The 26,116-nt window shown below is 37.2% G+C and overlaps 1 protein-coding gene across 4 annotated transcripts in view; it reads right to left on the bottom strand.

Moving 5' to 3' along the window:
• The window catches only part of DGKB (diacylglycerol kinase beta), a gene marked incomplete at both ends in the record, with an annotated part of 333,552 nt that overhangs the window by 60,506 nt on the left and 246,930 nt on the right, over window positions 1-26,116 (bottom strand). For all 4 annotated transcript variants that reach the window (XM_082479865.1, XM_082479864.1, XM_082479867.1 and 1 more), the window contains 2 exons: window positions 17,950-18,145; window positions 23,801-23,891. In XM_082479865.1, the coding sequence (XP_082335991.1) occupies window positions 17,950-18,145; window positions 23,801-23,891 (287 nt within the window). The remainder of the gene's footprint in view (window positions 1-17,949; window positions 18,146-23,800; window positions 23,892-26,116) is intronic.

Raw genomic sequence — 26,116 nt, forward strand, 5'->3', positions numbered from 1 at the left:
CCAGATAAGTAACAGTGTCATCTACCATGCTGTACAAGTAATATATGTTAGTTAAATGGATTTTTCTTTTTCAATTATCTAGCAACATTTTGTCAATTATCTAGCAGCTCACATTGGCAAGACTTGTCATAAACTTCATAGATCTGTCAGATTCCTATAATGATGGAACATATGTTAAGAAGACCCCAAAATCCTTTAAAAAAAAAAAAAAAAAAAAGAGGAGGGGGGGGAATCAAACACGTGGCCTAGACCAAAAGATATTTAATGCATGTACAATGAAAGGAATCCAGTGATTTTTTGAATTCACTGGTCACAATGTCACTCTGTCTTTCAAGTTGTTGCAAGTAGTTCCTCCACTTTTAAAGCTAAAAGGCCATCTTCTCTCCTATTAGCTTTTGTTTTAACACAGTCCTTTCATTTCCCCAGCAGAACAGATCTTTTTCCATGAGCCAACTGCCAAATGAAATTTTCTTTAACTACCTCTCTCTCAAATCTACCCAAAGCCTTGATATTACCCGTAAGAAACATCTGACAATTTGGGGATTTTTTTTTTTTTTTTCAGATTTTGACAAGACATACTATTCACCACATTTTTAAAGTTATTCAAAATAGATTTTATAAAATGTTCTAGTTAGACTTTAAAGAAATAACTTCTGAACACCAATGTAATAAACAGTCATACTACCAAATTGGTACAGGCAGTCTTAACAGAGTTTTGAAGGATGTTTTAAACAGATAATAGGCCATTAAACATAGGTTTTTTTCCTCATTAATTTAATAAAATATCTCTTTTTCTTTTTTTTTTTTATAACAAAAATAAGAGTCATACTGAGAAACATGATATACAGAAAGACAAAGATAAAGAATTTGTAAATATAGTGCTAGTTTTACACCAGTGAGATCCTTTGATTCTGGCTGAGTCAAATTAATGTAAAAGTGAACTTGGTGAAGACCTGAAACCTCTGATCATTCAAACAAGCGATTGCCATCCCACCCACAAAACCTCTGCTCCACAAAACCAAATGAAACCTTACCTAGACAAACATGGACATAGCCCTTGTGATCTGTGTCTTTTCTGGTACTGCCAACAAATTGCCACGGATTTTCTGACATATGACTACTTCATAATTCAACACAGCATACAAGACTCAACATGTTAAAACAATTAGCTGAGCAGACAATATTTCATAAAGGTGCATTCACATGAGTAGGAAGCGATTCAAAAATTATCACTGGACCAACACGGTTATATACGTGATGTCAAATTTTCATGCTTAGAATATGTCTGATGTAGTAAGAACATGCCTGAAGAATGAAAGATCAGCAACATTCTGTGTATCTCATACACCTTGGCAATTGGCCGCAGCAGCTCAGAGCAGAGGGTAAATAGAAGCTGTTTAAGACTCCTTTCCCATGGAGATTTAGAGGGGCCAAAGAGAGATGCCCAGGTGAGAAAGCCTTGTCAGTCATTCACCTGCATTCTCTTTTCTCCATAAGGGTAGTTTAAAGTATGAGGGGAACAAAGTGCAAGAAATATAACTGGAGCTCTTTCTAGTCAGGATAAAATATTTGGGATATTCATATGCAGTACTGTAATCTCTTTTGTTCATTTATTTTTACTAAACTGACTTTTGCATACCTACAATAATCATAACTGAAAAAATCCTGTAGCAACACAATGAAATACTTGAGTATGGGTCACCATTAAAGACAGTAATCAGCAGACCATGTTAATTTCAAACACTAGAAATACATATCTTTTACAATTATTATCACAGAAAGCAGTATTAGATTTGATGTTCAGTGTTCTTTCCTTCAAGAAGGAAGAAATTATTTCATAGAGGTCTGATCAGTGACCTCTTCATTCTTTATATTCAAGTAATTCTTTTGATACAATGTAAGCGGAAAATTCACACTCTTGGAAATCCCAAAAGAACAGAGTAATTTTATGGTATTTTAAAATATACATTGCAGGTACGCGATTTCTTCCCTCTCCAGTAGGTTTCTGTAACCTAGAATTTTTTCCTTTACTTTTTATGATAATATTAGACTGACTCTTATTTTAAAATACAATTGACATTTTAAAATACAAACTACTGCAAAATAATATAGTAGTATACTGTCTTATCTTGTTAGTATTTGCACTCAGATAGAGCTTAGGCACTCATCAAAGTTTTACAAACCCGGACACATGTATAAACAGAGTGACTATGTCACAGTGATATTTGAACTAAGCCTTTGTTCCTCACTACAGAAAAGGGCCTGTAGGCTAAGAATATTTAAAAGTAAACAACATATATATCCTCATGAATTGATATCTAAATAACTAGCTCTATACATTTTGATAATTGAGTGGCAATTTTATAGCTCGAAAAGCATTGTCAGTATATATGGGACTAACTATACAGATTTTCGCCTGTGGAAAACGAGTTTCACAAATTGCTTCAAACAGAGCTAGATTAATCAACTCCATCACCCCCAAATTAATTATACAGCAATTATTTTCTGATGTTTTAAATGTCTTCTGATTACGTCTTACTCAGTAATTCTCAAAGTGTCTACATCTTAATATGATTTCCGATGTTAAAACAAAAATTGCTGATTGTTTCTTACTAACATAACTTTTTCATGCTCTAAAGACTTAATCATCCATTTTAACAGTTCTTTGGTAATGGTTCTAAACATCCCCAAACTGGTGAAGAATATTTTTAACTGAATACATTTCAAAACTTGAGTCTTGAAAGTTTTTTTCCACACAGACTAGAGAAAACGGCCGCCTATGAGAAACTTTTGACTATCTGTAGAAGGTCACCTAAATATGAGCCCCTTTGCACTCCAGGGAGCTCATTGCCATTATTTTTACAGGTCTGTAAGTCTTTTGGAATGCAGAGGTCCTAAACTTTCAGCCACTTTCTCAGAACAAAATAAAATTGAAATTAAAAGAGACAGGAAGTAGGTAAATACAGAGAAGTGGAAAGACTTTAGAAGGAAAATTATGTTCTCAAATGTATCTAGAGTCCAGACAAATGGAGGGGAGGCCTTCTGGAAGATATTATGGATGGGTATACAGAAGCCCTTTCCAGAAGGCAAAGGCCGTTTCCAGAAGGCTATTCCCCAGCAAAGAACTATTATTTCTAAGAGAGCAGCAGGAGCCTCTGGGACAGGAGTGTTGGGTCAGCTAAGTCTATGACCGAGCGAATCAGAAAGATGCAAATAAAACAAATGACATACTGACTGCCTGAATTAGGGTTACATATGTGCAGTATGAGATTGGATGACTTAACCTTGTATTCAAGACGCAAACCCTTTAGATTTTAGTAAATGAACTTTGGATCGTAAATTTTAGACTCTTCAGAGTGTAATTTCTAGACAAGCCCCTGAGAGACCTGATCTAATTAGACCTGCTTTGAGCAGAGAAGGTTGGTCTAGATGACCTTTAGAGGCCCCTTCCAACCTAAATTATCCTTCGGTTCTGTGATTTTTCAAGCAAGAAACGTTCATTTGATCTGTGTTTATAAAGTGTCTAGTATCTGAGATCTTTGGGTGTTACCACAGAACAAATGAATAATAATCACTAACTGCCAATTTGTTCATACAGTTCATATAAAGTAATGCAAGGAATGGTTTGGTCAGTGTCAGATTATCTACTGGGTTCTAAAAAGGCTATTTTTTTCTTAAGCATATCACTTCCTTTCCTGTACTCAATAGTGTATTAGACCCATCCCCCCCCTAAGAAAAAAGAAGAAAAAAAGGTGAACAGACATCATCTGTGATTTATTACAGATCCATGGCTGCTCTAGTCCATGCTTTAAAGAAACTTTCTTGCTGGTTGGCAGCTGAAGCCACTGAAAAACATAAGCAGGCCTTTCTGATAAGATGCAAAGAAGCTATTTAACCAGTAACTGAAGTCTTCATTATAAAATAATGCACAGAGAAGGTTTTTATGAGTTCCATTGAGGATGTGCAAACCAGAAAAAGAAAATTAATCTCAAAACCATAATTTTACCACCTCTGCAGTGTTAACAACTGTTAAAAGTTATTGTAAGCGTATAGACATGTGTCTGAATACTGAGAAGGAGGATGATGGGATAATTCCTGAGCCTTGCACAACGGACCTTTAAAATTGTTCAATTAGCCTCTTGCGGATTTCTGCAGCATGGAATGCATTGCCAAGGGGACAACAAAGCCAACACAGCAGCTTTAAGGTGTGCCTTCTCAATATCAGGGAAAGAAGCACAGCCAGAAAATGTATTGCCTGCGGGAACCACCCACTGGGCCGATAGATAGGTAGCATGATTTAGTGCTATCAGAAATCACAACTTATACAATAAATGGCAACATCTGTACCTACTTGGATTTTACAATTAAGTATATACCTCTGCTTTACTGCTATTTTTCTTATGTCCAATTTCAAGGACTTCCGATGATAATAAAACACCCTCCCACTGACACGTATGAAAGATAAGCAGTGTGTTTGTAACCCTGTTGCCTGGAAATAGTAGGTCCAGAAATAGTTGGCGCTAAACTTTAAATAAAATTATAGAACTCTTTCAACCTTTCTACTCTCACTGTGTAAATGCGAAAGTATTGTAAATCTTGTTGACAGTTATTGCCATATCTATTGGCACACAGTCAGCAGCAGTTTGAAAAGTGTTGTGCAGCAGAGCTACTGCCCATTACCTGTCTCCCTGTATTTTCTTACAATTTATTTTCACCCCAGCAGGCAGCACCTCACAATGCCATTAATTTGTTGGGCAGCTCATACTTTCCAATACAACCTACTTTACAATGTGCTCTTATAAACAACCTGGCGCTTTACTGGCAATGCTTAACAGTGTCAGGAGGGAGGCTACGATTTAAAGACAGCAGGCAAAAATGGAGCAGGTCACGGAGATGACGTGGTCTGACTGAACATCCTCTCCTTTAATTCCACATATCATCAGCACAAGTGCACAAAATCGCCAGACTTTACACTTGGTCTTCGTAAATATGTGATTGAAACAACACTGCTTCCAAATAGATCTTTCTGTTGGTGTGGTCGGACACATGCTTTTGCTACACAGTATTTTGCTAATAGCGTATTTGCTAGCTGATCATGGGGGCTTCTATGAAGAAAACAAATGGAGAAAGAGGAAAAAAAAAATCTTTAAATTGATCATAACAGCAAGTATGAAAAAACAAAACCCAAACTCTCTACTTGCAGAGCAATTAGGCACTAGTAAAATACTTGCATGATTCTAATATATATTTATAGCTACACACATTTAAATGCTTTGGTTAACACAAGTCTTTGCAGAGCGAGAAGAAAAAAAAACAACAGAACAAATTCAGCTTTTTTAATACAACAGACGGAACCTGACATTTTTGCTTTAATATATGCTTCTTTTTCCACATCTCTCTGTCTCATACACTAACACTAATTTTGTCCCGTAAATTCCACTTCTACCTCTAGTGTGTAATGCAAGTACATATACACCCAACCTGTGGTCTTCCTGGGTTCTTCATGTCACCTATATTTTTAGAACATTTTACTTTTTTTTTTATTAGTACTACTGAAGTGTGTATTAACTGAAGCTGTCTCTCCTGTTGTTACTCAAAATTAAATTGCTGTCAACCCAACACCTTTTGCAAACAGTCAAGGAACTTGAAATTTTCTATTAACAAGTAATAGAAAACTAGAATGGATCAGAGCATATGATTATGTGTTATAGCAGCCAAAAATGATCTGCTAGGCTATTCTATTTTTATTTCTGTATCTTTAATCTAAAGATTCAGGCACCTGGGGCAGGGTTAAATGAGCAAAGAATCCAAGTAATATGCTATCAGACATTCCTAGGGAATACTTGTCCGCCATTAAACAAATTGAGAATATCGCAGAATGGTTATTGCAGCTTTTTGTACAAAGGTCACAATATAAAACCATATGTTTGGCATCAGAAAATATTACTGTAAATCTAAACCATATATGCACATATCAAGTCACATTTAGGATTTTGGTGGCGGGGTGTGTGTGTGTGTGTGCACGCGCGTTGTCGTGGTGGCAATCACCCACAACATTCGCATGTGAAGAGAGCCTGAAAGGGTTAAAATTGTCTCAGTCTTAAATTCAACCAACCTTTCTACTTCATTTTCATCATTTCCCATGTGCTTGCAGTGTTTTCTAATAACACACCAATTCCTTACCTCACATAGGAATCTAAATTACAATAATCATATGCATTCCTTTCCCCAAGAAAGGAAACACCTGTTGTAGTTAGTTAATTGTGGAGTTTTTGTAAGCTTTTGGAAGAAAAGTAACATTTACAAATAATTTATATCTGGAAAACTTCAGAAGCAGAGAAACACATGAATTATAAAACTCAAAAACTATGTTGAGACAGTAACAGATGTTTTCACTTTGTTAATTAAAGAAAAACTGTGTATCAAAGTACCATAATAGGATATGGTTATTTTATAACTAAGATGGGCTACTTTCTTTTCTCAGATGGGTTTAACACTTCTGTGATAATTGTTATTTGTGCTATATAGCAGTAGAAAATAAAAATTAAGCCCTACGAAAATATAAGAATGTATGCTTCAGTAAAGAAAATAAAATAAAAAAAACCTAAAAAATTTAATTATATGTACATAAATCAATAGATAATGTAGAATATATATCCAACAAAGAATTTTTTAAATTCATTCACTTCTTTGTTATGGAATTCTTGCTGAAGCAGAGGAACAGGCACATATTTGTGTGATTACAAAACCCAAAATGTCAATTAAACATATCCGGTTTTAAATATACACACACTCACATATTTATTTTTTTTTAATTGGAAACTTGGTAATTTTTTCTCATCCACATTTTTATATGTAGAAGATGTGAAATTCTGCCCTAAGATGTGGTACTTTATTGCACATTTATATAAATTTAGTGGAATTACCCCAAAAGGGAGTTATGCCCTATGCTACTGCTCTTGTACAAATATCCACATGTGATGCATGGCACAATGAACTTTAAATAACAATTACTCGTCTGCTATAGGAGCAAACTCTCAGTTCTAGATTGACTATGCCACACTGTTGCCGCTATGCTGCATGAGCTGCTGAAACACGGTAGCAAAGTTACCCTCAGAGCAAAGACCAATATGGAAAGAAGACACAAGGAAAGAGTCCAGGAAAGGCGAACTTTAGCCCCTCCTGTCATGCATAAAAAAAGAGATTATTATTATAGAGCATTATATCCTGCAAGGCATATTTTCAAATGAAAGTAAAATCTTTACAAAGACAAATACCAGCAAAACTGTTGTATTTAGTACTAGAAATGGGAATTTAAAAAATAAATAAATAACGAAAACAAAACCAAAAAACCCATCCTGGGTAAGCAGGTCAGTTTTGCTACGATGAAAAGTGATATTTGCTATTAACTGCGGGGGAGGGTGGGGGTGGGGGTGGGATCTTTGGCTATTCCATTCACATTTACCACATCTTAATTAATGGCTGTCTCACAGGTAAGCACTCATTTACCTGGGTTAATAAGGTGCAGGAGTCGTGAAGAGCTCCCAGCAAAGCAGAGTTAAACACTGGGAGTAACGTGGGACAGGTCATATGAGCCTTCTGCATATGAGGTACGCCATAGACCCTGCACAAGGTGTACATAAGGGCATATCCCTTGTTCCAGGTCAGGCAGACCCAGCCTAAATTTACCCTGAACACTGTAGAGGAGCTGTCTGAGTACGAGAGGCTTAGCCACATCAGCAAGGTGACGTTTCCAACACTTAGCAGCCCAAGCGAGTCCCAGCAGAAAATTGCATTAATGTCACCGACGCAGATCTTGGCTTGATTATTTAGATGCTACACTGTAGCTGTACCCTAAAAAAAGCCTTCTTGCTTGCTGCTTAACATGCCGTCCTCCCACCCTCACCTTGTTCTCTGTACAAACCAATTTACCGGGGCTTTTTTTATACAATAGCTAGAGTTAATTTCACCTACTGCATTTAATGTCATAGGAGTTATACGTGTAAATCCCTGTACTTAGAGATAAGATAGTCCTTTATGCCATTTTAATCAATCTTTGTCATGGGTATGTTACTTAATAGCTCTCTCTTCCTATAGAAAATGAGCAACTTAAGGGAAATGAAACTTTTCAAAGATACATTTTCCTTCTGGCAGTCTGTGAAATACACCATAATTATCCTCTTTCGATGAATAACGTTTGAAAGAAAATGAACATTCTGTGCACCAAAAGGTATAATACAATGACAATCTCAACTGCCTTGTAAATAAAAGGAAATTGTTTTTCTACTATGATCTATATTGCGCAGAAACTTATATACATGGTTTATAAATACAAAACCAAATCAGACTATCGAGCCATTTTTCAAGGTCCTACTACTTCCTAATAACAATAAAATCAGTATTTCACAGCAACAAGGAATTGTATTTATATTTCTAAAAGATTCAAACTGTGTCATGAGTTATGGACTCCATCCCCCAGGCTGACGGGCCTACTTGTACGAATAAGGCTCCCGCTGAACACAGCACCTCTTGAGTAAAAAAGGCACCCAGAGGAAAAGAGTGAACCCTAAAGATCAGCTGCTGGCAGGGCAAAAGAGGGGAAAAGGCTTTTTTAATAGCATAATCAAATCATGACTGTCCAGCCCACGTTCCCTTACTGGGGAAACCATGCTATCTTTAATAGCTTGATAAAATGAATGCTTGCCTTTCGGATCTTACATGGGTGCAATGCAAATTTAACTAAGTGGCTAGGACAAAGTGCCATTTACTCGTCATTCCAGTGAACGTGCACACACAGTTAAAAATAAGGAGCCGTAGCCACACAGTCTTCAGTAGCTAATACGGGACAACGGCATTTGAACTCCAACCCATTCCTTATAAACTCATCCAAAATCTTGGTTCTGAATCAGGAAAACTACCAGTGCCATCACTTTCTCATGTTGAGTACCTCAGCACCTTTCTCACCTCTACCGCGTGTCTAAACTCACTACCCATTGCTTAAAGTAAAAGAAAATAAGCGGGAATAGGTTAATGCAGAAAAACTGTGACATATCTTCCTTCCTTCCTTCCTCCTCCCCCATCCCAAAATCGCTTCCTCCACAGAGATAAGATACTGGTGATTAGTGGTAACACATCACAGTATGGAGCACTCTGTTCCACAGTTTCTAAAAGAACCACCAAAAATTGGGAACTACTGCATCAGCAGAAGCAACTTCTCAGTTGCGTGGTGCCTTAGGCAGGTCCTGGATTTGCTGGAACAGGTGCTTCCAGAGGGGCAAATTGGCAAGGGTTCCTTGCCCTTGCTGAATTTGTAACCTCACCAAAGGCAGCAATCAACACCTCACACGCTGATGAGCTACACCATGCAGCTGCCCTCAGTGAGACAGCAGCTCCCACTGCCTATGGAATTCTTGCTTGAGACATGGAGCAAAACGCCCATCACAGTGGCCAATTACTGCTGTTCAGCAGAGAGAATCACAGAATCACAGAATCATCAGAGTTGGAAGGGACCTCTAGAGATCATCTAGCCCAACTCCCCTGCTAAAGCAGGACTGCCCAGAGCACATTACTCAGGACTGCATCCAGGCAGGTCTTGAAAATCTCCAGGGAAGGGGACTCCAGAACCTCCCTGGGCAGCCTCTGCCAGTGCTCTGTCACCCTCACCGTAAATAAGTGTTTCCGTGTATTTGAACGGAACTTCCTGTGTTCTAACTTGTGCCCATTGCCCCTCGTCCTGTCACTGGGAACCATTGAAAAGAGCCTGGCTCCATCCTCCTTCAACCCACCCTTTAGATACTTGTACGCCAAGTACAAGAAGAGGCAACGCACAATGGCTGAATGCTGCAACACAGATGCACGCAAAGGAAACGGGATATTCAGCACCCCATTCACATTCTTAAAAGGAGGCAAAATAACACACTCCAAACTAAAGAGGGGCAGTATATAACACCACTGAATGCTACTCTATTTCCCAACGCTGCCCATACTATAACCCCCCAGGCAGGGGTTCCCCTGCTCGAGTCTCCAGCACTTGGAAACTATACTCCAAGCAGGGTTTGCATACACTGGAAGGACAGATCTTCTGCCATGGTCCTTTCTGCTGAGCAGATTAGCGACTGCAGTGTTCGTGAAAGACATGGGGACACATCAGCACCAGATCCGTACAAGAGATCAGCTCAACAGCCAGGTTTATCTGGCAGAGTGGTACCTGGTTCCCATTCCTGCTCAAAGGACTGTTCACGTATTTAATGAGCTGTTGCCAGTTGCAGCACATAGCGAAATTCATCTCACCTCTAGTCAGCTGGAAGTGAGGTGTCCAACCTGGCCTATTACTTAGGCTCCACTTACAATAAACGGAGAGAGAGTTACCTCCAGCAAGCATTTTATTCTGCCTACTTTAGACCCTTATTTGAGCATTGGATCAACACTCTTCTTGAGGTGATTCTATCTATACTGGCTATGGGGTTGATTTTTAGACACTGAAGTTAATGGCACCCCGATCCTCACAAGGATTTGATTTACTGTACACACTCACATAATGGAAACAAGATATCCCGCACAGAAAATTGTGAAGTTTATGTTAAAGCTTCAATTTATGCTTTAAGATATTCAGGATAGCTATGGTGCATGCTTAGGCAGGAAAAAAAAAAAAAAAGTCTGACTAAATTTAGGATATTTTTTCTAATATTTAAACTCTGAAGATGTATCTGGATTAGAAGAGTTAACTTTGCTATTTATTTAGGGGATATTTCTGTCTTCCTACTTTCAATCAAGGACAGAAAACAAAGTGCCAAAATCCATGAAAAATGTTGCTATTTTCAGAGCAATTGAACAAAACTTAGGAAAGAAATGAGAATTTCATACACGGATAATTTTGTGTTATTTTCCAAGCAGAGAAATTCAGGTATTTCAGCTAAATTAAGTGGATTTGAAAGACAAACATTCAAAACATTTTAGTTTCGTGTAACACTATAACTCACCGTATATGTTTCCTAAATTTACACCCTAGAAATAAGTTCCACATGGGTTTTAGAGTAGTTTACATTGAAATAATGCTGGATTCTTCTCCTAAACTTCATACACTTCATGGTCTCACCATGTCTCATCAGTGTTTAGTCCTATTTAAATAGACAGACAAGGATGCATATGGGTACTCCTTCCTTTTTACTTTTTGGGGGAACTAAGACACACTATCTGCCATAACCCTTTTAAATTTAGCTTATTTTACTGCTTATTAAGGAAACTTGGTTTCTTCTTTTTTCTGATTTGCGTGTTAGACAAGTTGCTGGTCTTGGGTTGTTTTCATTAGAAAAAGAACATCAATTTTGGATTTTCATTCTTCATGCTTCTTCCTTACCATTACAGAAAAATGATCTTTTTCCTTAAATGTAGGAAGACTTGAACAGAAGGCAGTCTCTTTGCTTATCTAACAGTTTTACCATCACAATTTGGCTGAGAAAGCCGACTTTCTATTCGCTTTTTCTAAGAAATGCATCAACAGATTTTCTATTTCTGTGTTCGGTGCTTCCTCTTTTCCAGGTTCACTGTTCTTTTTCTGTTATTTTTCACAGAAATATAAACTTTTATGCATACTACCCCGCAAGGTATTTCCAACATATATGCCCTGCTTGTATCTTTGGTTTGGAAAGAGACAAACGCCTCAGTATGTGTAGAGACTTCCTGAAAAAGGACCATAAATGGTTTGCAAGCTACCTCAAATGCAAATTGTTTATACACCCCTGTTATCTATTCTAGCGAGTTTGAGCCTAGCTCAGAACAGCTTGTAACTATTATTTCCTTTGATGCTTAACTGGTTTTCTTTAGTTATGCATATTTCTGCTTCCTTGAATTCTGAATACCAAATCCATTACCTCAAGTTCTTAAACACACATTGTGATCGACTTAAGTTCATTTACCTTTTTCTTTCTCTAAAGTAACACAAATAACCCACAACCACTGACTACCAAAATCGGTAGAACTTGGTTATATCACGACTAACTATTTGCTTTCATCAAACTATATATCTAGGTAGGATTGTTGAGGGAGCAATTAAATTATTTTACTTAGACACTCTGTCTAAACAACATTGTTTCTATAAATTGAATGTCTTAACATAGATCAGCTATGAAATAGCTGTAATTAGTTATTTTTCTCTGTGGTAATGTATCAATGGCTGTGTTGCCCAAAACTGTTTAATCAAGACACAAAATAGGGGCAATTACCTTATCTAGCCATTACATTATCCAGAGCATTTAATAAAGATATTATTATAGAGTTCATTATACATGCTTTGTGCCATGTCATAAATAACCTAAAGTCTACCAATACTGAATAAACACTGTGTGTAGTCAGTGCGTGGAGCAGAAATACTGTGTATATAGAACACAGTTTCTAACTTTTTCAACTTATGAAATTAATCCGTATTTAGAGATCTCAAAGTTCATAACGTGTCAAAATTTTAAATTTAGAGAATTATAAACAGCGAGGGGAAGTCACCTGGCCAGAGTGCAGTTTATGAAAGACTTCCCTAAATTAAGTTAGAAAGTTTGTGGCCAGCAGACTAAGTTGTTCAGAGAACTCCCGTCAGGAATCCCTCGGCTATAGGGAAGCTTGGGATAGGACTCTCCCCCTCCCCCGTAGAGTGGAATTTGACACCTAACAAGAAAGGTATTTTCTCCTCTGACAATGTATGGATATTTTGAAGTGTTTGAGGGTCTTCACACTTTTAACTGTAGTGAACTGTCTGTATACACGTTATTCTATTTCCAAAACTTCTGCATTTCCATTCAGAAAGTCATAATGCAGTTATTATCAGAGATTTCCACATGGAGTTATTGAATCATATTGGCAAGCATGGTTTATGCCGAGGTGCTGTGACACGAATGAACATTGTCTTCAATTAGTCTAGTAGTCTGGCACGTTGCTGTGTAATAGCACACTGCAGCTCTTTTAACAAGCTGCACAGATCAACTTGATAAATACTTGGTTAAATATCAGCGTGCCTGGTGATGTACAAAATAAATAGGAAGAAAGTACTGCACTGAAATATTTATCATCCAAAGGTTTCACCCATTAATAGTTCATAGATATTGTCTTCAAGAATGAGTCCATTGAGGTGACTGGAACTACTCGTGCAAAACCGAGTTATGTATATGTTTGCAATAAAGACTTAAGAGACTTCAAACTTTTAAAGAGACTCCATTTTGGAACAGGGCTCTAACTGAACTTCAGCAATGAAAGCAAACCAAAGCATGACAACATCCACCCAAAAGGAATCCTACTCCACTTAGCAAAAAGTTTACTAGGGAGATTTTCAAAAGAATGGTTTCCTTTTTGTCATAAAAGATTTGCAAATTTTATTCAGTATTTGTGTAAGAAAGAATATTTTGCGGCTTAACACTTAACATAAGTGGTATGTATTTCATGTAAGATATGTTGCCATGATTCAACTTCTGTTTTGGATGTAATTTCCAAACAAGTAGCTCAGTTATTTACATTTATGTTTCTCAACTCATAGTTTAGTTTCTATGCAGTATGTTCATCTTTTTAAAGCACTGATTTTTGGCATTTATCAATATCTGTGTATATCCAAACAAAAATCCTGTCTAAATAATGTTCAAGGATAGTTCAGAGTTACATCTAAAATCTGTACTTAGAAAAAATTGATTGTGGATAGATATATCATAGATATGTATATACTAGATTTTAAAATGAAACAACAAATAGAAACATTGCAAGTGTCAGATTCATAAAGTTAAAATAATAATTAAATCACCTACTTTCATGAATTTTCACATGTATTTGTAGTCATATTTTTTCCTAATGCATTGATTTTGTGCAATAGAAATGATAATGATATGTGAGAAATGAAAATGTAATTAAATTAGAAAAAAATAATCTGATTTTTACTCTAATAACATTTGTGGAAAGACCCTCTATACTTCTGCACAGGAGCTGAAATGAAAACTAGTATTTTTTCCATTAACAAAGAATAGGATAATATTTAGTACATTACAGCTAAATAAGGTTTTCTTTCCAATGAGTTATAAGTTAATCAGACAAATATATGTTTTGTAGGAAAATATCAAAGCCAGTTACTAGTTAGATAGAAATATGATACACACACAGACACACATACCTATATGCTATCAGTGCCAACTTTTGATCTTTAGTGTACATGTACAACTCCTAATGAGATAAGCAGGGAATGTATTTAAACAGTGCACGTTTTAAATCGCTACATTTCAATATATTGTACATATAATCAGATTCTTTTCCAACCAGGTGTCCATCTGATTACTTCAAGTCCTAATTGTGGTCGGGCTATTGAGTCTATAGAGGTGGATAATGGGAAGGGCAAAGAAAATACACACCTTTTTGCATCAACGGGTGACAACAGCAAATAGGTGAAAAAAAAAAATAAAAATAGAGGGGAGTAAGCTCAGAGGAATACACCTTCCCTGAATTGTACAGATATATAAGAAAGAAAAAAAAAATTGGCAGAACTTTGACCCTTTTTCCTGCAGTGATGATCATGCTGCCTGGACATGGCTTGTGTTAGGCGATACCCACAAAAGCAGGGGGAGGATAGCAGCAGGACCTCACAGAGGTTTCTTCTTTTTTGGAAGTTCTCGAAGTCCTGCCAGGGCTGTTCCAAGAGGAGCAACACAACACTCTCAGGGGCAACAAACTACCCAGAGTGAGGACACAGCTTTCACTAGTCCATGCAAGTATCTCATTTAAGGGCTCAGACTTTGAATACTAAACTTCAATTCATGTATTTATGGTCAATTTATAAACTCATAAAATGAGAGAGACAAGAAGAATATGGATTGATATATAGCTAAAAAACCCCACAGTTGCACTGCGACTGAAAAAGACTAAAACTAAATGTGCATGCCACTCAGAAGTCCTATGTAAGAGGATTAGATTTAAAAAAAATAAAATAAAATAAAATTCCAAAACTCAACACCAAAATCTGATATATATCTCTCAATATGAAAAGATGAGGATGTTTGATTACTGTATCCTAAGAAGTGCAATGTTTAGTTGTCAAGTGATTAGATGCTTTATTTGGACATAAAACAAACTGAAAGGATATTTATTCAGAATAAGTAAATAAATAAACAGAAGTTCACAAGGAGGTATGTCTTTACCATGGTTCTCAATACAGCAATACCTATTTCTGCACCAGGCATTAACATTTTGTGAGACTTTTTCTCCAAACCGAAAAGTACGATCCAAGCATACTTAAGAAAACAATTAGCTCGACAATATAGTGCTCTCAAATATGCTTATACAAAGCTAGCGAAGGAATCAGTGTTTCAGAAGTGACAGGCAGTGAGTTATTTCTGCAGTGGGTAGATTTAGATTTGTCAAAACTATTTGAGAAGCCTAGACATAAAATTGATTTAATTCCATTATTCAGCAATAATCTTGAATACTGAGATGAAGAAGCACACTCTAACCTAGGAACCTATCTTAGGTAGCAAAATTAAGTGACTGTTCTTTGCAGTATAAAATAGGAGTGGATCTATACAGCAAATCAGCAGCTTCTCAAATGTTCACATCGCGTTCATTTTGGAGTTTTACTTTGAGTTGTGTTAAATTGAACATCCATTTGCAATCAGAGCATGTGCCCCCCTCCATTTAAAAGGAATCCAGTTTGCATGCTCAAGACTGCTCAGTATTGCAAACTGGAATGCAAATAAACATGGACTACTCAGAAATCCAAGATGCATACTCCTGTTAAGCACTAAAATGCTACTGTAGATGCAACCAATAATACAATCCATGTACTCGGTGATGAGACAGAGGCCCTCTAGCTTATGACACCTGCTAGACCAGGTTGCTCAAAGCCCCATCCAACCTGGCCTTGAACACTTCCAGGGATAAGCCCTTCGCAACTTCCCTGGCCAATTTGTTCCAGTGCCTCACCACCCTCAGAGTAAAAATTTTTTTCCTAATATCTATTCTAAATCTACCCTCTTTCAGTTTGAAGCCATTACCCCTCTTCCTACATAACAGACATAACTTCAATACATTCATATATAACTTCAATAATTAAAGAGGTTATAACATCTTGCTTCATTATGCAATAAGTAATTTGGCAAAAAATTTTGCTTCAGCTAAAATGAATGTGTGCTCGCTATGGCTTCGGCTAAGATGGGTGTGTGCTTGCTATGTGTTTGAAAAAGGGATAGTGTTAGATAGGATGTCAGATGAAAGCAACAGTTGGAAGTACCGAAACTTGCAGAACAAAGGGTGGTGTAGTTAGCTAAGATAACCAGAGGAGTGTAGAGAATGAAGAAGCCACAAGAAGGACATGGTGATAAAGACTTGGAGCCTCCCTCCAACGACTACCAGGAAGAGCCCTGAGGAAGCACAGCGCCTGCGCTGCTAGAAGGGAGGGGGCGTGCTCAGGGGTGGGTTGCGTTCCAAGAACTCATTGATTATGTAATTGAGGGTGGGTTGTGTTCAAAATCTCATTGATTATGCAAATTATGTTCCAAGAAGAAACATGAATAAGTACAAGGAATACAAAATAAAAACAAGTGTTTGTGAGGGAAAAAATGAGCCACAGGAGGAGAAATCCCCTGTGTAACTCCCAGCGCTGTAATAAATATTCTTTGCTCCACCGAATTTGCCCCGGACTAAAATTGGATACAGTGAGCATGTTTCTCACAATTACTATTAAAAGGGTGAAATGTCCTATATCCGTATGTTCAGAAGCAATGCAAAAGGCAAAATTTTGGCTAGTCCATTACCCAATAGCCTGCCTCCATCTCTTGAACACCAGGACATAATACAGAAATTGTAGCGTACGCAGAAGCTTAGCAGTTGATAAGACTTCAGCTGACAGAGCATATTTTTAAGTTACTTCAAAATACTGAGATCATATGTCAAATTGCTAAAACACACAGAAATTTTGAGTCTTAGTACCTATTGCAACCTCCAAGCCACAGAAAACTAAACTTCTGTCATCCAGATAAATTACCTGGATTAAAATGACAACACATATTAATTAACTAACATATAACTAGTGACTTAAAAATTACTGCTGATGAAATGTAAAAAATGGGATATCCAAAACTAGTAAAAGAATCACAGTAACATCAGACAGTTAAGTTCTGATATTTATTCAGTCTGAATAAGGAGGAGAAGCAGGAGATACTCTTCTCCATGGGATAAAAACAAGGGGGGGGGGGGGGGGGAAGTCTGGTCTGTTCATCCCTTGGTGTGAACAGAACAATGTTTTATGATCACTAGAACTTACTATATGTAGTGATGTGTTACAATGCATAGTATTCAGATTCTACAAAGTAGAATAGAGAGCACTGTTTACTGTAGGTATTGTCAAAAGTGATGATTAATAAAAAAAGTTATGGAGCAAATGCATCTAATCACCAGGAAAGTGAGAAAGAGAGACCTGAAAGGACGGATCACACCCATGCAAGCGAGCTACAGCATATGGATTCAAGGATTGCACACAACATCAGAGTATAGTAACATTAAACTTATAGACAGCTTGCTTATTTACTCCGAAGTAATTTTCCACAGTCTCTGGCCAAATTTTGTTAGAAACAGGGAATGATTATCCCCAAGTTTTATGCACGCTGACATTAGGAAGCATTACAAATGCTCAGTAAGCGTTTTCCGACTCCAAAAACTCCAGGTACTTCTAGACTGAGTATCGTAGTAGCACACAGTCCCACACGGTGTGCTTAGTCTGCTTAAGAGGTCACATCCGAGGCAGGTTTGCAAGTATATAGACTTTAATTGTCAGCGTGTCTTTGTTTATGCCTTTGCTCCACTGCTTCCCATCAGAAAAGCTAAATGCACGAGAAAAGAAATAGCTAAGAACTGTATATCCTTTTTCTTGACAAGAGGCAATACAAGGGCGATTATACTGTATGGAGCCAGCCAGCCTACACTAACCCGTAAGCTTACCTTGGCATACAAACTTCAATTCCTTGGCATCTGTGACTGTGGTTCTTTTATCTGACCTCTTCTTTTCTGTCCGACGGTGGCTACGTCTTTTCTTTGTCTCTCCCCAAAGATTCGATCCACCGTGCATGCTTGGGATGTTCAGAATGGCAATTCCTTCCAGAGAAATATTGATTAAGTCTAGCTGAATTCCATCACACTGATTAGCAAGGAGAAAAAAGGAAAGGAAAATAAAAAAAAAAAAAAAAAGAGAGAGAGAAAACAGTAAAAGAGAAAGAAAAGTCAGAATGTTCTACCTATCAAACATTTTTCTTCAGCAATTCATCATTCTTAGCACTGTCAATGGGTTATTCAATTTTTACACCTAAATATATACTTATGTCTGGAAAAGAAGTATGAGATAGGAACAAATCCTCATTCAGAGGGCAAAACCCGCTTCCTATTCAGCTCGTGATTGCTTAAGTGTGGAACCATTTGGTAGAGCCATACTGTTATCTGAGAGCTCTTCATTGGCCCAAGTGAAATATATTTGTAGCTTCACTACAGCTATTAGCAGGAAAACATTTATACTACACAAATTTCTGTAGCAATAGGTGGAGGCTTTTCGTTGCCTGTTCCAGCTAAATTGTCTGTCTTATGATTTTACAGTGATGCTTGTCATTAGACACCTGAGTCCCTCCCCCATGAAACCGAATATAAATGTCCCTCCCTGCACAGTGAGCATATATAGCTTCATGCAAAAGGGTGTAAGCAGGCCCTGAGAGCACAGAACACACCGATATTAGTATCAATCCGAAGGCCCAGCTGGCACATTAGCGTAGGCTTCTGCCTGACTAATAGCTCTTACTGAGAGGTAAGGTTAGTAAAACTGGGTACAGCGAAGCGCAGATGCAGAAGCAGCACTTCTTATGCCAGAACTTCTGTCAGCCAGTTCACTAAAATATGCAGCACTGCCAAAGGAAAACACTGGAAGTGGAGCTAAAGAAGAGGTATGAGTGCTCTAAAAGCCTTCCAAGACTTACTGGACACACAGAAGAAACCTGACTCTGCAGGATAGTCCCTTCAGTGATGGATTCATTCCTGTAGGGCACCTTGTGGCACTTACATGTATTTCTCCTGCTTCCTACAGCAACACTGGACATCGAGGCATTTTACAGGTGTACATTCCTCTGCCAAATTGGCTTCAAATTGTATCTTATAAAAGGACAATGATTTTCATTTCCAGAGGAATGGTTCGGGGGCCTTAACTTATCAGCCTGCTCAGTGACAAACTGCAGCATCTTCTCAGGTGGCAAAACCTACAACATTTGTAAACATGGTTCACCTGACACACATCGGATGAGATGTACCTAGCTTGATAGGATACACCCAGCTTCCATAAGACTGTGATTTACTCAGGCTAAGTCCTCCTCCCCACCCACATTGTTTTAGGATCAGGAGAAGCTCCTAACGCATGTAAAACATAGAGAAATACTGAAGAATCTCCCCAGAAGAAAAAAAGAGCCAACTTCAGATAACTACAGTTGAATCTGCAGGTGGAAAGCAAAGCATCCAGTTCTACTTATTAATTCACCGAACCACCCAAAGTTCCCTGGATTTATATACTTGTACCTTGGCTAGAGGTAGATTAGCTTCATGCCTCACAAGATAGCTGGAGTATATAGATATCCTGGCAAGTCAGATGCACCTTATAGTGAAGAGCAGCATATTTTTAAAACATTAGATCCTATTCCTGCAGTGTTCGGCAAGCCAGAACACTGGGGGTCCAGTCATGCATTCAAAACTGATTAAGGGTCTTATTTTGTAATTCCAATATACAATAATCAGGAAGAAAACTGGAAAAATAATTAACCACGGTTCAGTAACAGTCCACTGACATCTTGCAGCTTGCTGCTCTGTGGGTCACTGGCACTTTTTCCTCTGCCTAAGCCTTTATCACAGCTTTGAAGAAGAAAAGGAAAGTACAACTCAAAAATAACTGTGCATAATTATTTGTTTACCCTGAAACTTTCTAAGATGGCAAAACAGAGCTGTGTTATAATGCATACTCTGCTTCTTCTTAATTCTTCTAACAAGAGTGCAAATCTGGAGAGAGAATGTTTTCAACATTAAGGTTTCCATTTCATATTTGCTCCTCAAGAATGAAATTCTAAACCTGTGGATTATATTTATATAGAGAAACCTTTAAAGTCAAAAGACATCTCTGGAAGTGAGTTGACAGTTGTGGCAACTACTGTGATTGAACGTGTAACTTTTTAATCACGCTTTTCTTACAAGAAAAAAGGCGTGGGTCTTCACTGTTATTTTGGAAGAGAATTCGTGGTTCCCCCTTATATTTTATCTGTATTAAATATTAAGATGATTTATTTTACTAAAAATTCTGCTCATGTGTATGCTCACTTACTGCTATACATTCTAGATAAACAGATATTAATTTCATAATTAAAAGTAATCTTGTGTAAATACCCTGCAGGCCTCAATGAATCAAACACATACTGTGTGTCAGGCCTCCCACTGTCTTCAAGTGGAATGTACTGGCTGGATAATTAGATAGTACATATTTTTTAACCTTATTTGCATGCATATTATATCTTTTGCACACTGACAAGCAGCAGTAACAACAAAAGTCAGATTACCACAGGGAATTCCCACAAAGAAGTCTTCATTCCTTATAATTTGCAGCCTAAATTAAAATAATTTGATCTTTGACAAGGATGAAATGTCAAGCAGAAGGGGGTCCTCTACAAGCCACGGCCTGTGGCTTCTGAAATCTGCCTAATTTATGTCAGTCACTTCTTAATACATATTTAAGTATTACACGAGAAAGATGATAAATATGCAATCTGACACCTTTGGTATTTCCCTGCTGTTAATTTATAAAGGTCTGGCGTCCCCCAAACTGACTGGAATTATTTAAATAAAAGAAGAATTGTGAAATAGGATGGCGCAGGGTCTGGCTTCCATTTTCACTCAATATTGAACACAGCAGGTAGTACACTAAGACAATTATTTCACGAGGCTGCAGAATCCCACAGTGACGAGGAACTTTCTGAATTAGTAAAGGAGAATTTCTTTTGTTCATACACAGACAAGAAGTTTGCGCTACAGGTAGCCCTGCGTTGTCCTAACACATTCATACACTACAACAACAAAACACGGATGTGTTCTGCTCCTTTTCTTTTTCTTTTTTTTTTTTTTTTTATTTCAAATAATGCAACAACGCTGCTAAAAATAAAAGCATGCTTTTAAAATGTGGAGCATGCCTACCTAGATTAGAAATAAAAACGAGCGCTTCTAATTCTTTTTTGCCTTCTATCCTGGACTCAGTCCCTTTTCAGGCATTATCTTTTACACTTCGTTCATTAGATCAAAATTTTCTCGAAGTTGAGAACACATCCATGCCTGAAACCAGCTGAGACTAAGGCTTTGCTGTGTAGCCAAGTGCAGTATCATCCAAGACTACATGATTGTTTAAACTCCTTTTCCCCACCCATTAATACCAGGTGGTATGGTAGGCTTCCTCTTGTCCCACGATGCTTTTACAGTGCTGCTGCAAACATGAACCATGCCATCTCCCCTTACACTGGATCTATGCCTACTCTCATTAAATACCCTCCACACATCTTTCTTTTTTTCTGAAGTGGAAATAAAGTATAAGTGCTCTAAAATGTAAAGTCTTAAGCCTCATTTACTGACATATTATTATTAAAAATAAATACTTTATTTTGCCTTTTTTTTTTTTTTCCTTTAGAACCTATGTTTTTCTCCTCAACTTTTTGGATCCCAATTTGGAAATAAAACCACATCTTATTCTGGATAACATAAGAATTTAGTGTCCAAACCTTGTTCTGCATCTCACACAGAAGAAAATATACAGAACGTAAGAGACATGAATGTATATCAGGAAAGCCAAGCTTAATTAGTTTAGAAATCAAACACAGGGTTTGCCCACAGAGTGTTTGATCGCTGTCTCCCAGCTCAGAGATACAGATCCCTAATCTTCATGAGCTTTGTTAATTCAAAACTTGGCTGTAGAGCAAAAGCGTTCTTTGTGCCTTTTATTCAGAGTGAAATGTGGTATTGTACACCAAGCTCTCATTTACAGCAACATCCCCAAGCAAGGGGCAGCAGGTTAAAAATCAGATGGAAACAGTGATACTCCCAAGTGTTTATAACGTTCAAAGAAGAATCATTAGATACAAGCATACTGGCAAGCATTGTTCATTTAAATGTAATTTACTCATTGTAAATAAACCTGTAAATAACCACAGCCTAACACTTCTTGTGTAAACATTTTGGAAACTATTTCCTCTATGATTTTTGTTCCTCGTTGTAGGACTAATGATAACCACCAGGATAGATGAAGTGAATATTAACGTCTTATATACTGGCAAAGTAATGCTTCATTGGTAATAACAGTGTTATTGATATGAATTGGTAATAATTATACAACCGGTACCACCAGCATCAGAAATTTGCATGCATACTTGTTTGCTTTGGGATGTTAATGTTTCATCACCCTTTCAATGGCTGCAATCCCATGGTTTACGATCATCACATCTTACAGGCTACGTAAGATTTTTAGTTCATAGAAATATTTTCTTGGGGAAGCCTGCTCTTCAATTTGCATTTAATCAAAAGGTACATTTAACTTGTGGTATATTCAAATCAAACCAGGTAGGCATTTCTGCCAATAACTAATCAAATATTTTCAGGCTACATGTACTTCAACTCAAATGCGTGAAGCAGTGTCTTGGGAAGCAATGGTTTTTTTTTTTTGTTTGGTTTGTTTTTCCCAGGGTTTTTGATTGGTTGTTTATTTTTTATTTTTTATTTTTATTTTTTTTAATCTAACGTGTGTGGCACGTTTCCACTTTAAAAAGAAACGTAACAGCATAACAGGCAAGTCTGGCACCACAGGTCTAACAGTTTCATTCTCAGTATCCTTTGTTACTGTTCTACTACCAGATCCATGGTCCCTTCAGATCATTTCAGACTTCGCCTTTCAGGAGGCTTTGACCAGACTCTCATAGCTCTCACCATACCGCTCTGAGTGCCTCATGCTACTATACAAATACACCATTGACATGTGCAGTTTCTCATTACTATTGGAAAGGAAAAGAACCGTAAACTTCTTGAGAAATGATTTCATTATTTAACTTAAATTCTGAAGTTTGTACCTTCACTCATTTCACATTTTTCATTTACTTATTTATCGATATCAGCTCCCCAAACAGTTTATGGAATGTAGCCACTTATTCTATCAGCCATCAAAGTAGCAGTGGCACATTATTTTAAATTCCTATTTTGTCTGTAACTATCCTCTGTCTTTTCAGTTAATGTTCAATGTATAATGGAAAGATGACCCCTTGTGCAGAAAGAAAAGCTATTTAATGAAGGGGAATGATTCAAAAAAATATATATTCTTTAACCTTTATTCAGGAAAGTAAGTACAATTTTAGGGAATTGAGTTTTAAAGGTTATAAAAACTTGGGACCTAGAAATAATAAGATTTTTTTTTTTTATTTTAATCCTGCAGCAGCTCTCACTCCCTCTGACAGTCTTTCATTTTTCCATCTGACCTAGCCACACTCCCTATTGATTTCTAATGTTATATTTCACCTCTTGACCTCGTCTACTGTATTAAGACTTCACTAATCATCAAACTGAACTTTGTTCCAGTGTGCAGGGCTATACTACAAATAGACATGATAAAAATAATATTTTGGAATATAGGGTCGAAAGGATGTGCACTGCTTTGCCTTGTTGGATTCAGGCATTCTGCACCCTCGCTCCCTGCATTTCAGCCAAACTAGTGACATTTCAAGGATAAATGCAACAATTAGTTTCTTACTTCTATTTCTACAGATTCATGCAGCTTCTTACAGGTGGCTGAGAAAGTTTCCGAAGTGCCAAATTCAAAATACCAAAATTTGTTCTTCATTCTGAAACAAGAAAAAAAGAAAAGAAAAGAGAAAGATCTTATACACTATCAATATGTGACAAAAGTGATCATCCTGTCTTCCCTTATAAGTAATGGCAAAGGCTTGGGAACATGTGACATCCCATTTGAAATAGATGAGCTCATAATTTTCAAAGCTTAAATGTTGGTGTCAAGTTGTATGATATCCCCTAAAGGGATAACAGGAATGTGTTGAACTGACAGGTTCAAATGTACCTTTGACTTTTCTTTTTCAGTGACTATCAGAATATTTTTTGTCACTTAACCAGTGACATGCCTCAGAAAAATGTATCGATTTTATTTCATGTCTTACACCGACTATACGATTTCTGATTCATGGTTAAAATCTCTACCCCGCAGAGTACTAGAATGTGCGAGCAGGGCACCCCCACCATGAAGAAGAGCCAAGACAAAAATGTAGCTTGCCTTAAGTTAGCTAAAGGTAAAGGTAAAAGCTTATTGTTCATGATGACAGATGAGATATTCGAAGAAAATAATAATTCCACCTCTAACAATCGTTAGATATTTTGCAGTAGGTGAGCTGTAATACCAGGTAATTAACTCAGAGACACATTTTAAATGGGTGATGGGACCTGCATCTTGAAGTTCATTAACAGATTCTACAGAAAAATAAAACTGGATACAAATGCTAGTAAATTGCTTAGTTTATCATGACAGCAGGCAGAGATTACACTTTTTTCTTCTTAAATACATAAAGACTGCACTTCTGTTTTACCAGATTTATTGCATACTGTTAAATACAATCAGGACAACAGCAGTACCATTTCAAATAAGTATGTGCAGTTTTGTTTAACTCTCATGAGTAATTATTTTTCTGTAACAAAACAAGAAGCTGAACTGAAAAAAAACCCAAAAAAGACACCAAATTAGAATTCATTATTCACACTTAGGAATCAGATATGAACACAGTTCATCCACTTGTATAAACTGTTTTCTGACACAGACACAGCACAGTGTGCTTGGAACTTGAAAATGGGTTTGCATGAGCCAGAAGTGAAGAGTGAAAGGCAGATGTAGATGACTGTCAAACATTCCAGCAAAAGTACAAATCTTACCCTCGGTACTTATTTCAAATTAACACATAAAAGTCTACTTAGTGGCTCTTCAAGTCCACTTAATGGCTTTTAAAGTCACAAAAGGAGAAGGGGCACTACAGTATTGGCCATTCCCAGAAACCTCCTGGCATGGGAGGCAGCAGTTCCTGGTGCAGCACCAGAGGTGTGTAAGGATGTCCAACCTGGCACCCTGCACCGGGTGGGGAACAGAAGAATAAGAAGAGAGAAACTGACACAGTTCTGAAGAAGAAGTTACAGGCATTTCCAAAGGTTTTGCACACAAAATCTGAAAATGTTTCAGAACTGTGTTTGAGAAATGCTTTTGGGATAAATGGCATATTCTCAAAAGAGCTCCAACAACCAGAAGGGTTCAGATCACATTCAGCTTCCAGACTCGGAGAGTCTGTGAGTGAAAGTGATCTGATGTACGTTCCTTCTACACCTGCAGCTTCATTAGCACACTGATATGCTGACCTGGGATCAACTGCTCTATTTATGCCAATGTATATGAAGAAATGTAGAGTCCTTTAATTTCCAAACAAGTGTGAACAAAATACTGAAATCCTGTTGGGTCCCTTTGGAAAATCTGGATGTAGCTATTTTCCTGCTACTTTCTACGCAGGGACGATGAATAATGAAACAATACTAAAAAAGACCAAACTAATGTAAGTATTCAGAAAAATACTTTGTCATTTCTTGTGATCTTATTATTAAGACCAACAAGCCTTTGCCATCTGCTTTGAGAGCCTTTTCTCTTGATATTCAGTTATTTTTACCTCAAATGAAGCACTTTTTCTATATTGAAAAGCCTGCTTTAAATTGACTTCTTCGCACTGTATATAATAAACTCTTTGACTTGCACAAAGATAACATAGATAGATATATTTTAGAGTCATTCAGAATACATTGTGTCACATTCATGTATTTTGAGTTCAGCAAAACAAAACCCAGCCTTGTCAGTGCACTCAAGGTTTACTGGAACATTTAGATCTATAAATCAAAACCTTGTAGAATGGCATGACAGAAGATTAAGTACATTTATCAGGTGAGGTTTTGATGGTAGATTTATTTCTTGCCATTGTGATATACCCTGTAAGATTCCATTAGGCCAAAAAATGTAGTCTTGTGAGCC

Source organism: Vanellus vanellus, assembly GCF_965231255.1.
Source record: "Vanellus vanellus genome assembly, chromosome: 2".
NCBI lineage: Eukaryota > Metazoa > Chordata > Aves > Charadriiformes > Charadriidae > Vanellus > Vanellus vanellus.